This window comes from Lemur catta, chromosome 1 (assembly GCF_020740605.2).
Source record: "Lemur catta isolate mLemCat1 chromosome 1, mLemCat1.pri, whole genome shotgun sequence".
Lineage (NCBI taxonomy): Eukaryota > Metazoa > Chordata > Mammalia > Primates > Lemuridae > Lemur > Lemur catta.
In genome coordinates this window covers 23,180,780-23,195,245 of record NC_059128.1, presented here as the reverse complement: position 1 = coordinate 23,195,245, position 14,466 = coordinate 23,180,780, and the positions used below count along the sequence as shown (strand labels likewise).

The 14,466-nt window shown below is 36.6% G+C and overlaps 1 protein-coding gene across 1 annotated transcript in view; it reads right to left on the bottom strand.

Moving 5' to 3' along the window:
- SPTLC2 (serine palmitoyltransferase long chain base subunit 2) overlaps window positions 1–14,466 on the bottom strand; it is an 88,220-nt gene that overhangs the window by 2,232 nt on the left and 71,522 nt on the right. The window contains exons 10-11 of the mRNA XM_045562701.1: window positions 6,977–7,112; window positions 3,864–3,993 (exon numbers count right to left, since the gene is read on the bottom strand). Of these exons, the coding sequence (XP_045418657.1) occupies window positions 3,864–3,993; window positions 6,977–7,112 (266 nt within the window). The remainder of the gene's footprint in view (window positions 1–3,863; window positions 3,994–6,976; window positions 7,113–14,466) is intronic.

The following is a 14,466-nucleotide window of genomic DNA, read 5'->3' as shown; positions in this document are numbered from 1 at the left end:
AATATAAAAACTAAGAGCTAGACTTCAATATGGCATCAGAACAGTGGTACCTTTGAGAAGAGGTTTAAGTGAAAGCTCCATAGGGAAATAATTTAAAACTGAATTTAGGCTGGGAGGACCTATTAACCATTTATTCCCCTGACCTCTGATATAAGATTTATTAATTTAAAAAGCCACATGATAACAAAGGAATGGACATTTATGAACTCTGACTTCAGAAGAATCTAATATTTTTTCATCAGTCTAAAAAAGAAAATGATTAGATAGGAAAAAAAATCTTTAGTAGCTCAAGGGGATCTAAATTACAAGATTTCCTCTGATCCTATGCCAAATATTTCAGACAAATAAGTTTTATTTGCATAAAAGATAAAAGATAAAGTTGTATAAAAGATAAGTTGTAATAGGAACTGCTGACTCTTGTGGGAGGTTATCTGGGTACATTAGTAACAAGGAACCGTTAAATGCATCACCATTCATTAACAGTCTATACTGAACCTCTGGATCACAGTAAGATGGATTCCCAGGAAAAAAACATTTGTTAATTACAGGGTTGAACAAGGGAATATTCTAAAACAGCCATCCTCTCCCCCACCAGCTCATATCCTTGTGCCCTTCCCATTTTTAAAAATAATGGCTTTGAGATACAATTCACATTCAACAAAATTCACCTTTAAGTACATAATTCAGTACATCTTAGTATTAATATATTCAGAATTGTACAACTTTCATCATTATCTGATTTTAGAGCATTTTTATCACTCCCAAAAGAAATCCCACATGAATCCTCAATCCTCCTTCCCCTCAGGCCCAACTACCACCAGTCTACTTTCTGACCCTACAGATTTGCCTATTCTGCACATTTCTTATAAATGGAATTATAAATTATGTGGTCTTTGTGTTGGGTTTCTTTCACTTAGCATAATGTTTTCAAAGTTTATCCATGTTGTAGGGTTGCAACTTCATTCTTTTGCATCTAGTTGTTAAAGCAACAGTTGTTGAAGAGACTATTTCTCTTGTTGAAAGTCTTGGCTCCCTTGTTGAAAATAAATTGGCCACAGAGGCTTGGGTTTATTTCTGAACTCTCAATTCTGTTTCATTGGTCTATACATCTATCCTTATGCTAGTACTCCACTGTTTTAATTATGTACTTTTACAGAAAGTTTTGAAACTGGTAAGTGTGAGCCTTCCAACTCTGATTTTCCTTTTCAATATTATTTTGGCTATTTAGAGCCCCTGCCAGTGCCATATGAATTTGAGGATCAGTTTTTCCATTTTTACAAAAAAGGCTACTAGAATTTCAACAGGGATCTTAGAACCGTAGATTGCTATACTGCCATCTTAACAAATATTAAATCTTCCAATCTATGAACATGGGATGTCTTTTCATTTATTTCTTTAATTTCTTTCAGCTAAGTTTTGCAGTTTTTAGTATACAAATCTGAATGTATGGTACAGAATTATAAATTTAACCAGTATACAAGGGAAAGATTTTCTTGGTTAAATTTATTTCTAGGTATTTTATTCTTTTGAATGCTTTCCCACTAATTTTTGTGTGCTGATATTTTACTCTTCTATTTTGTTGAATTCATTTATTAGCTCACTTGTGTGGATTCTACAGCATTTTCTATATATAGAATCACGTCACAGTGCCCATTAAATGAAAATTAGTTTGCATCTCATAATGTTCTAGTTAATGTTTAGTTTCTTAAAACATTGTAAGACAAAATGACTTTAACAAACCCATGATTTCAAAAATGTATTTTATGCTTAAAAAAACAAACAAAAAAACCCAAATGGAAGGCTAAGTCCAAAAAGCCCTCAAGTGGATCTTATGAAAAGGATTAGAATTATCAATTGGCAAATATAGTTGTTGGCGACAGAAATCTGTGTAGATATCCTGGTTAAATCTAAATTCTTTCATGAATTTGCACAGTTCTCAGGAATCAAAGTTACTGTCAGAAGACATAGTGAATTACTGTAGACCCTGCTTATGACACAGATATTTTTAAAAAGGCATGTTGAAACTCCTAAACATCCATATAGAGCAGAATGGAAAGAAAAGCTAAAATCACTTGGTTAATAAAAAAAAAATTCCAGAAATTCACAAGATTTCTGAGAAATGGGAAAATCTATTTTAAAAAATATGCAAGGCAACTGGGTGCAGTGGCTCATGCCTGTAATCCTAGCATTCTGGGAGGCTGGGAATTTGAGATGCCACTGCACTCAACCTGGGGCAACAGAGCTAGACTCTGTCTCAAAAAAAAAAAAAAAAAAAAAAGAAAAGAAAAGAAAAGAAAAGAAAAGAAAAGAAAAGAAAAGAAAAGAAAAGAAAAGAAAAGGGAGAAAAAAAAAGAAAGGCATAATCAAAATAATGAAAAAGAAAAAGACACAGTATCAAAAACACTCAATCCAATTTGATAACGTCAGAATGTGATTAACAATACACTCATACAACAACATTGTACCTATAGTTAACAATACTGCATTGTATACTTAAAAAATTTGTTACAAGGATAGATCTCCTGGTAAGTGTTCTTAACACAATTTAAAGAAAAAAAAGCAATACACTCATGCTTGTAGAAAATTTGCTATGTAGAAATAAGGAAGAAAAGTCAAAAGTCTTCAGCTGTTCAGAAATGTAAATTGTCAATCAAATTGTTATAATGGACTTTTAAAAACAAGCATTCATGGCCGGGCGCGGTAGCTCATGCCTGTAATCCTAGCACTCTGGGAGGCCAAGGCGGGCGGATCGCTCAAGGTCAGGAGTTTGAGACCAGCCTGAACAAGAGCGAGACCCTGTCTCTACTGAAAATAGAAAGAAATTATCTGGCCAACTAAAATATATATAGAAAAAATTAGCCGGGCATGGTGGCGCATGCCTGTAGTCCCAGCTACTCGGGAGGCTGAGGCAGTAGGATCGCTTAAGCCCAGGAGTTTGAAGTTGCTGTGAGCTAGGCTGATGCCACAGCACTCACTCTAGCCCGGGCAACACAGGAAGACTGTCGCAAAAAAAAAACCAAAAACAAAAATAACAAGCATTCATAATATTCTTTTAACTTAGTAGCTCTAATGAATTAACAGATATTTCTAGCAACTAATTTTATGCAAATGTCATGTTCTAAAAAGCTTTATAAACTCCTAGAAAGCAATACTTACTTAAAGTCTGAAATCTTAGATGTGAAACAATAGCATATTAAGAGAATATTAAGAGATGAGAATATATTGAGCTTATAAATAATTCAGTAATGATGATGAGCCCCAACTAGGTGCCTGGCACTGTGGTGGGTGCTAGGGATATAGAATGAGCAAAACAGACTGAGTTCCTATCCTCAAGATATATCTAACGGAGAAGATTGCCATTAAATAATTATAGGTGTGAAAAATTTAGTAAGGGGCATCTCAGGATTCCAGGGGAACACACAGCAAGATTTGGAAGTCCTTTAAGTGGGAATGTGAAGAATGTGTAGCAGTCAGCCAGGCAAAGGGGAGAGAAGGATCAAGAGAAAAAATGCTATAGCTAGAACAATATACGAGAAAGCTTAAGTAGAAATAGCTAGAGTAAAAAGAGAATTGTATAGTTGTAGAGTCTATAATGAGGGATACAGTGGAACAAGATGAAGCTGGAAAATTCTCCAGAGCTCTGATGATGCTGGGTCTGGTGGGTGATGCTAAGGATTTTGCATTTTTTTTTTAACTAAATAGTAATGTTTTCAGTAGCATTGTGTACCACCTCCTCTGTCTTACCAGTAAATATATCTTAGGTGCTCAAAGAACATCAGGATCAATATATGATTACTTTCATCTGATATACAGGCCCTTATAACATAAGGCCTATTTATACCAAGGTAAAAGCATCTACTTACAGTATCAAGTATTTCTTTGGTATGAGCTGCTGACAGGCAAAACCTGGCTCTGGACTCAATAATTGGGGTAGCAGGAAATCCTACCACAACTACACCAATGTTCCGCTTCAGCATCTCCCGTCCAAAGGCGCTGCAAAGGGGAAAACATGGAGAAGAAACCAGGAAGAGTGACAAACCATACATTACAAAAGTCCTGCTGTCCTGAATGAACTTCTTTTAAAGTTAAAATTGACAGTTCACCAAAATGTTTTTTATTCAGTCTTGAGATGGTCTTTTCCCACATGGTGTCCTTCACAAACGTGAAAGAATATAGTTGGCAGAGACCAATTTCAATAGGGTTTGCCTAAAGAGATTTGTAAGTCTAGCCTTAAAAATGTTCCTGATGGTGGTTCAGAGGCTTCAAAACTAACCTGAATTTAATTAAAACCTGGCCCTTAAAATGTTAAGCTTGATGGTTTAAAAAATTTGTAAGATTATGAGGATACAGAAGATTTGCTGTAACAAGGACATCTTTCTGCTGGCAGAATGGCTGGCTGGCATTAGCTCTCCAGACCATGCATTTTTCTGATTGACTTGGGAAGCAAAGCTGCCTTTGGAATTCAGGGTTTCTTTGTCAGGCCAGCTCATCCCCTGGCTTTGGCTGATTACCCAGTCTACACAATTCTTGTTTTACAACCCCCATCCCCACCCCACGCCAAATTAATAGCCTGTGGCCTTACTCTCCATCTGTGTCTTACCTATGTCAGTCTTTTTTTTTTTGATACAGAGTCTCACTCTATTACCCAGGCTAGAGTGCCGTGGCATCAGCCTAGCTCACAGCAACCTCAAACTACTGGGCTCAAGCAATCCTCCTACCTCAGCCTCCTGAGTAGGTGGGACTACAAGCGCACACTACCATGCCCAGCTAATGTTTTTCTATTTGTAGTAGAGACGGGGTCTCGCTCTTGTTCAGGCTGGTCTTAAACTCCTGACCTCAAGTGACCCTCCTGCCTTGGCCTCCCAGAGTGCTAGGATCACAGGCATGAACCACCATGCCTGACCAATCTGTACCTTGTTTAAATAACACATTTTAACTTTAATTTAATTTTATTTACTAAATTATGTGTGTTCTTCATCTTTTCCTCTTGTTAACCTACCTTACTTGTTTTTGACTTTTTCCGAAGCTGTTTACAGCACTTGTTTGAGAATAAAAAAATCATGTACACTTGGCATTACATTAATGCCAGTCTTTTCAGACTCCCTTTAGTACCTGTACATCTTCCTCAACATAGCTCCTTTGTGTCAGAATGAACCTGAGTACTCTGTGTCTGCCACACAAGTTCCCAGTCTAGTGCTTTATTGTAATTCTTCACCATTTCTAAATCTTTCTTAATTATAATGTAAATAGTCAGTTTCACATGTGTAGAATGGATTAGACAGAACCCTCTCTAAATAAAGAGTTCTAGACTGAGTCCTTTGGATTTGATAATGCTTCAGGTTTATTTATGATAATTCCATTTAAAAAAGAATGAAGAAGGCCGGGCGCGGTGGCTCACACCTGTAATCCTAGCACTCTGGAAGGCCGAGGTGGGTGGATCGCTCGAGGTCAGGAGTTCGAGACCAGCCTGAGCAAGAGTGAGACCCCGTCTCTACCAAAAATAGAAAGAAATGATTTGGACAGCTAAAAATCTATATATAGAAAAAATTAGCCAGGCATGGTAGTGCATGCCTGTAGTCCGAGCTACTTGGGAGGCTGAGGCAGTAGGATTGCTTAAGCCCAGGAGTTTGAGGTTGCTGTGAGCTAGGCTGATGCCACAGCACTCACTCTAGCCCGGGCAACAAAGCGAGACCCTGTCTCAAAAAAAAAAAAGAATGAAGAAAATTCCCCACCACATCCTCTGAAGGCCATAATGCCAATTGCCCATATGACTTTGTGTTGAAAACAGAATTCCTCTTCTCTCAGCAAGCACCTTTTCCTCATATCCTTTCACTATCTTTGGAATCTACATACTTGCAGATTCCCTAATTTAATTTTCCCCCATATTCACTTTAGTAAACATCTACTGAGTGCACCCTGGGTGCCAGGGACTGTGGTGGGCACTGGGGATTAAAAAATAAATAAAAATATTTGCTCCTTTAATGAGTTCTATCAAACTGGAGACATGATCCTTATAATTTTATATTTTATGTGTCCAGCTCAAAACTCACCCATCCAAAAAGATGTGCCTTTCTTACTGAGCCTATACTAAGCAGATCATTCCTTTAGGCTACATCTCCAGTGCAATTTTGCATATAATTAAATTTGTTCAATATAATTATAATTCATTTGCTTTTCAAATGTCTTCTGGTGTCGTTAAACATCTGGACTTCCCCAATACATTGAAAACTATCCCAGGGAAAGGCTTTCTACTACATATGCCTTGTATAAACCAAAGAAGCTGGTGTAATTGGCATACCTGGTAAATATCCAATAACACACCCTGATATAATCTCTCTCACCTCAGGGCCCAGTGCTCCCTCTTGGGCACTGTACTCCAGTTCCAGTGACCTCTGTGCTATTCCTCCATCAGCTAAGCAGGCTCCTGCACTGTGACCTTTCCACGGACGCTTCTTTCTCCAAATGGCTAACTCACCCAGCTTCCTGAAGTCTTTGCTAAGATGTCCTCTTCCCTTCCCAAGGAGGCTTACACCCTGACCACCCTTATCTAACACTGTCATCTGCCTGTCCACAGGGCACTCTCAATTCCCCATACATATCCTGCTCTATTTTTTTCCATAACACTTAACACATCCTAATATACTACATAATTTATTTGTTTATTATGTTTGTCTGACTCTTGCCCCACTAGAATGTAAGCTCCACAAGGACAGGGATGTTTGTGTTTTGTTCCCTGATTTATCACAAGCCACTAGAAGAGTGCATTAAACTGAAATGTTTGTTTAAGGTAAGAATGACAATTAACATATTCTGCAATTTGGAATCTACTATTTAATCTATGGCACATCCACCAAATGAAGGTTAACACAATAAGGACAAGACAATTTTCCCTAACAAAATACATAAGCCCTAGTCTCACATCACAGAGACCTTAAGTCTAATCAGGGACTAGTCTGTGCCCTGTAACAAAATGTACCCAATTTTGGCTGGCATGTAGAGCATCAAAGGCACCACTGGAGAATCTTCATTTCCATAGATGATGAAGCCCATCTCTTTCAGGCGTCTCCTGAAATATCTGGTATTTTCAGCTAACTGCTGCACACATTCTTTGCCTGGAAAATCATAGGGAGAGAAAACAAAATAATGCTAATGAAAAAGGAATGGAAAAAATACAGCAATCTCTTCTAGCTCCATTCTGTCTAATCAGTCCTATGTTTCACTTCTTCCATTTCAACATATTTTTGCACAGTAAATTGTATGGAATATAAATGCAAATAAATACATCTCACTTTATATTCCGTCACTCTAGCTGTTAACAGATTTCATATAATGTAAAAAATAAGTTTAATAACTAATACTTCAATGGCACGTTAGCATCTTCAAAGGATTTTGGCCATACCACCTCACTCAGCGCTCCACATGTACCTTGACAGTAGGTAGGATATTTATTATTATCTTCATTTTATAGGTTAGGAGAGTCTCACAAAGGTGGTGACTTGCTTACAGTCACACAGTAGTAAATGGCAGAGCTGAGACTAGAATCTAGGTCTCCCAACTTCAATATTCATTCCAACTAGCTGTACTGCAAATAATTTTACACATAAGACCAGACATAAAGCCATTTAGACCCCAAAATTTTCCTCTTAAGAGCTTCATTTTATTATATGTTGTTTCCTTAAAACTCTTACCAGACAGCAATAGCGTATCTGTAAAAATGTAAAATCTTTTTTATGGTGTTTTTGTTTTTGTTTTTTTGAGAAAGAGTCTCACTCTGTCGCTCCAGGTAGAGTGCAGTGGTGTCGCTGCAGCTCACTTCAACCTCAAACTTCTGGGCTCAAGCAATCCTCTTGCCTCAGCCTCCCAAGCAGCTGGGACTACAGGCGCCATGACACCGCACCTGGCCTAAAATCTTATTTTTAATCCTGTTATGTTCATATTCCCTAAAACAAATAAATTAAAATACATTTCTCTAATTTCTAAGTGACTAAATATTTGAGGTTTTAACATTATGGTAGGTCAAGCTTTGAACAGACATCCAAACAACTGTTCTGTTATACAGAGCAACACAATAAATTCAAAAGATCAGCTTGCAAACGGCTAAGAACTGTTTTATGGTCTTTTCAACCATGAATACTCATGAATAAGAAAAAGTTGCAGTAATTTTCTCACATATATTAGAAAGTCAGCAAATTCATATTTTTAAAAATGTGGCCGGGCGCGGTGGCTCACGCCTGTAATCCTAGTACTCTGGGAGGCTGAGGCAGGTGGATCGTTTGAGCTTAGGAGTTCAAGACCAGCCTGAGCAAGAGCAAGACCCCATCCTTACTAAAAAAAAAAAAAAAAATAGAAAGAAATTATGTGGACAACTAAAAATATATAGAGAAAAATTAGCCAGGCATGGTGGCGCATGCCTGTAGTCCCAGCTACTCGGGAGGCTGAGGCAGGAGGATCGCTTAAGCCCAGGAGTTTGAGGTTGCAGTGAGCTAGGCTGATGCCATGGTTGAGGTTGCAGTGAGCTAGGCTGATGCCATGGCACTCTAGCCTGGGCAACAGAGTGAGACTCTGTCTCACAAAAAAAACAAAAAACTGCGAACGTGACACAGTTCATATGACAAACTAATCAACCAATCAGATATACAGATGGCTAACAAATGTTCTTAGAATACTAACATACTCATCATTCATGGGAAGCTACTCTAGATAAGTTGGCCACAAATAGCCCTAAATTAATACTCTATGCAGACAATTTCAAGTTGATCAGAGAATAAGCTTAGATTAGCCTAATTAGTGTTAACACCAAACAACATCATTTAAGAATAAAGCAGATATTAAAGTGTGTTATATTTAAGTATGTTGAGAACTGATGAGTCAAGTACCATAACTTTCCCCTAGAATATCAATACATGCTTAATCTACATGTAGAAAGAGACTTCCACTTCCAGCCATGACAGAGTACAAGGGACTAGATTTACCTTCCTGCAGTAAACAATAGAAAACTGGGCAAAATATAAGGCCAGGAGCGGTGATTCAAACCTATAATCCTAGCACTGTGGAAGGCCGAGGCAAGAGGACTGCTTGAGGCCAGGAGTTCAAGACCAGCCTGAATAACATAGTGAGACCATGTCTCTACAAAATATAAAAAAATTAGGCAGGCATGGAGGTGTGCACCTGTAGTTGCCAGCTACTCGGTAGGCTGAGGTGGGGGGATCACTTAAGCCCAAGAATTTGAGGTCACAGTGAGCTATGATGACACCACTGCACTCTAGCCCAGCAACAGAGACCTTGTCTTAAAAAAAAAAACAGCAAAAAACTGACACAAAAGGTGAACCTTTGGAAATTTGGATTGTTCCTGTACTGCCTGGAGGTAGGTTCCAGGCTGCAGCCTGAGGAATGGGTACCCAGTCTTGTTAACTGAGGACAGTTGAGACTGGAGTGGAGAGTTGCCAAGTGAGATCAGAGTTGGGGAGACTAAGGTGGCTGGAATTTGTTGAACAGTGTACAGGAGAGAAGGGAGGTGCAAAAACAGAGCTTTAGGGATCTGCAGAGGGGTCCTCTTGAGCCTTGGGAAGAGTACTGATCTGCATATGTAGGAGAAGAAACTACCAGAGGCTGGGGAAAGATCCAGCAGAAAGCAATAGACAGAACAATTCCTGGCCCTCCTGTGGAGTGAGGAATAGTTTGTATTAATATTTTCACCCACCAAAATGGAAAGATCTCATGGGGCATCTAATAGAGTCCTTAGAAGGGTATCACCTTAGTAGTAGAGCTATTAAATATTTGGCCCTAGACTAAAAATTGGTGTGGATCCACCCTAACCTTAAAAACTAGTCTCAAAAGGGTCCAGTGGATTCCAAGAACAAAGTCCAACATTACCTAAAGGAATACAAGAAAATACAGAACCCAACAATGTAAAATTCACAATGTCCAACATATAATAATAAAAAAAATTTCCAGGCATTCAAACAAACAGGAAAATATGACCTATGATCAGGCAAAAAGTCAAGCAATAGAAACAGAACTGAAATGACACGGTATCAGCAGACAAGGATGTTAAAACGCTGTTATAAATATGCTCTATATGTTCAAAAAGGTAGAGGAAACATGATGAGGAAAGAAAGGAAATACATTAAAAGGAACAAATTGATTGATCCAGGCAACAATACTGATGAATCTCAAAAGCAGGATGCTAAACGAAATAAGCCAGACACAAAAGACTATATACTGCAGCAATTCATTTATATGAAATTCTAAAAAAGACACAATGGTAGCGACAGAAAACAGATTGGTGGTTGCTGGGGTGTGGAACGGGATTGACAGTAAGAGGGCAGGCAAAGACTTTTTGGGATGATAAAAATATTCTATACCTGGATTGTGGCAATGGTTATAAGATTGTTTACATTTTCCAAAACTCATGTAATTACTGTATATACTTAAAATTGGTGAATGTTATTGTGTGTAAATGATATCTCATTAAACTTGGTTTAAAAAAATTGAGTGACACTTTTATCTATTAGTATACATTAATTTTTCCTATATCCACTTTGTCATTTTTCAACTTATAACTTTTTTCTTATCACAAACTAGCCCTTTTATTACAAATCAACTAGCCTCTGTTAAAAAAACTTTTTTTTCAAACTAAAAACAGAACCACCATATGATTGATCCAGCAATCCCACTACTGGGTATTTATCCAAAGGAAAGGAAATCAGTATATCAAAGGGATACCTGCAGCTCCATGTTTGCTGTAGCACTATTCACAATAGCCAAGATATGGAATCAACCTAAGTGTCCATCAGTGGATGAATGGATAAAGACAATGTAGTATATATACTCAATGGAATACTATTCAACCATAAAAAGAATAAAATCCTGCCATTTGCACAATATGGATGGAACTGGAGGCCATAATGTTAAATGAAATAATCCAGGCACAGAAAGACAAATATCACATGTTCTCACTTATATGTGGAAGCTAAAAAAGCTGATCTCCTGGAGATAGAGAGTAGAATCGTGGTTATCAGAGGCTGGGAAGGGTTGGGGAATGGGGAGAAACAGAGGTTGGTTAATGGATACAAATATACAGTTAGATAGAAGGAATAAGTTCTAGAGTTTGATAGTGTAGTAGTATCAAAATAGCTAGAAGAGTTGACATGTTCCCAAAACAAAGAAAATATTTGAGGTGATGGATATCCTAAATACTCTTTGATCATTAATTGTACATGGTATGCATGTATCAAAATATCACATATACCCTACAAATATGTACAATTATTATGCACCAATTTTTTAAACAAAAAACAAGTGCCTGTAGTCCCAGCTACTTGGGAGGCTTAGGCTAGAGGATTGCCTGAGTTCGAGGCTGTAAGTGTATTATGATTGCAGTGTGCGCAACATAGTGAGACCTTGTCTCTTAAAAAAGATAAATAAATTAAAGGGAAAAATATCTTCATACCAAGGAAATCATGAAAATTACTGGAAAAGAAGAAATGTTAAGACGTTTAGACTTTAACTTTTCCACTGCTTGCTTCTATCAATCTAAGTTTTCTTTAACAGAAAGAGGTGGAAATCTTAGTTCCACCATTCATCGTCATCTATTCCTGACAAGAAGAGTCCCAGAAGAAAATATATCTAAAATAACATTCATATAGACAACTGAAAATATTGCAAATAGGTACTTAAGATTCCCAGGTTAAACATCTTTATTATTGCTGAGTAGTATTCTATGGTAAGGATATACGGCAATTTTGTTTATTCATTTATGTGTTGATTGATATCAGTTGAAATTATCAACTTTCATTTTGGCAGCTATAAAGTTCATATTAAAAAGAATTCTTTCCTAAATATATATTTAAGATCCCAGTTATGCCCGAAGAAGGGAAGAAGTACTACATTTATCAATTAACAACTCAGTTTCATTTGATTCTAACCACTTTAGGTGAGTGGTGAAGAATGTACTATTTACACTTTACACATAAAGAAACCACCCCAGAGTGTTAAATTACCTTCTCCAAGGTCTTTCATTCAGCAGGAGGCAGATCAAGGTCTTTTAACTCTAGTTCAGTGCTTTTTTTCCTATATTACACCAAGAAATTATCTATTTTTCAAATTTTAAAGCTTACCCTTTATTGGGCAACAGTATGTATACATCATTTCTAAACCAGCACTCACAGGCAAATGCATGGGATAGGGGTGGGCACGTCAAGGAGCCTAAGGAGACACAGGGCGAGTGTGAGACAAGTACAAAGTAGTTTCTTCCAATAAACTTATCTTTAACAGCAAAACTGTACTCATCACTGATGGTAGACAAATAAAGACTGAGTAAAAGAGTCAAGACCAATGCCAGAGAAAGAAGTCAACTCATTTTTGGTGGAACAATTTTGATCAGAACAGAGTGATTCACAGAAATGGTCTGTTTATCCTTTAAAACTACTTATCAGGCTGAACCATCAAACTGCCAATATTTGACTATTTTTGACCTAAAAAAGGGTGATTTCTTATGGTTCAATCTAATAATTTCAAAGAGTCTAATAGGAAAATAAATAAAGTAGTCAAATAAACATAGACAAAGCAGTAAGCTCTGGCATTTATACATGTTGGAAAGTAGTTACCCTTACTCTTAAAGTGATACTGAATTTTAACAGACAGTTACCCATTTTGAATTAAATATCAGATAAAACATCAATTAATATTAATAAAAGAATACCAATTACTAGTTAAGTCCAATCTACTAGCTCAGTTCTAAGGGGTTTTCTCAGAGTTTCAGCACATATCTGGTCTAACAGGCTTAAAAGAAGAAAAAGTTTAGCATTGTTAAAAAAGAAATTCTAACTCTTAAAGGGTTTTTAATCCTTGCCTCAGAAAGAGCACAGATGATAACATAAGAGGTCAGAATTCTTTCCTACTTTTCAAACATAAACCTTTACTTTTAAAGGTGATAAAAAGTATAAAAGCAATCTGAAGGAAAAAAAATTTGTACCAATTCTCTTGAACTTTACAAATAAACTTCACTGTGTGGCTGTCCTTTTGAACTTCTTCAATATGGTTTGTTATAATTAAACCATTTTTAGAACCCCTACTGTAAAACAGCTACAGCTTAGCATGGAAGAGAGAAAAGTAAAGGAGTGTATAGTTAATTTCTCAGGAAACGTAATATTCATAGATAACTTTAATAGGTCATTTTTAGTTCTCAACTTCTTTATAATACATTTTATGTTCAGGAAGGAAGTAATGAATATAAAAGATCAACAGGTTGTGATGGCATCATTAGATTTAGTTCTTTAAGGAACTAGAAAGCCTAAAAAAGGTGGAGGGTGGAGGTAAAAGGAGCCCACTATCATCTACCTACTGATAACCACCAGATATGGATAACCTTAGGTCACTTTACAAAATATAATTAGATTTAGAGAACTACCTTTATTAACCACTGGAGTTGTAAAAGAGGAATATTTTTATCAACTCTTAATCCAAATTTATCAAGATTCTCAGCCATGTCTCTTAAGATTGGAAGGAACTATTGTATTATTACTCAAGTAAACTTCATAAGCCCTCCTATGCAGGTATCACTCACACAGACAGTGTTCTATGAACTACAAATTTTGGAAGTGAAGTGAAGTCTCAGGACTGGTTCAAAAAAACAGGATAGGACCTATGTAACAAACTAACGTATATAAAGACAGCAGGCATTTTGTCTTAAATGGCACTAGTGCTAACTATCATACTTAGAATTATGCTTCAAAAAATATAGCATGTACTTATCTGCTTAAATAGCAATATAATTTTCAATTTAGCGGATGAGCTTTTATATAGCTTATACCATAACCAACAAAATATGTTTGAATCTGCAGCTTCAAAAATAACATTTCTGGTGTTAACTGAAATCTTTCAAAACAAAGGACACAAATATAAAGGATGTTCATCCACAGTTGATCCCCTAACTCACAATACTCCATTACACAGCTCCTAATCTTCTCAGATTTCCTGGATATGCTGATATAATCTGCCTTCCTGGGAAAAATAAAATAAAATTACTGCTACTCCTCAGATTCATACTTTCTAATTAATTATAGTGGGCTGGAAGAATTTGAAATTGAAGAACTTCCCCACACCCCCTTTCTTCTTAAAGATCTTAATCTCAAAGCAGGTAAGAATAGATATATAAGGGTTTTCTCAGTTTAAGGTCCCCAAACAGAATAGTTAGCTCCTAGAATGGTTTCAGTTTTCAATATTAACTAGGAATTAAGTGACATACAACGGGATAAAATATGGAAGAATACTACCCATCACCTGTTCTAATATGTACTATCAAAAACATCACACTAAAAAGAAAAATCACACTGTGGATTTTTCATATATCTCTTTTATTTCATATTTTATGCTTAAGAATTGAACTTAATTGTTAATCTTTTACTTTAATCATCTGTTCCAAGGCCTTATTTTTGCCATTTAGAAGTTTTCTTTTTCTAATAT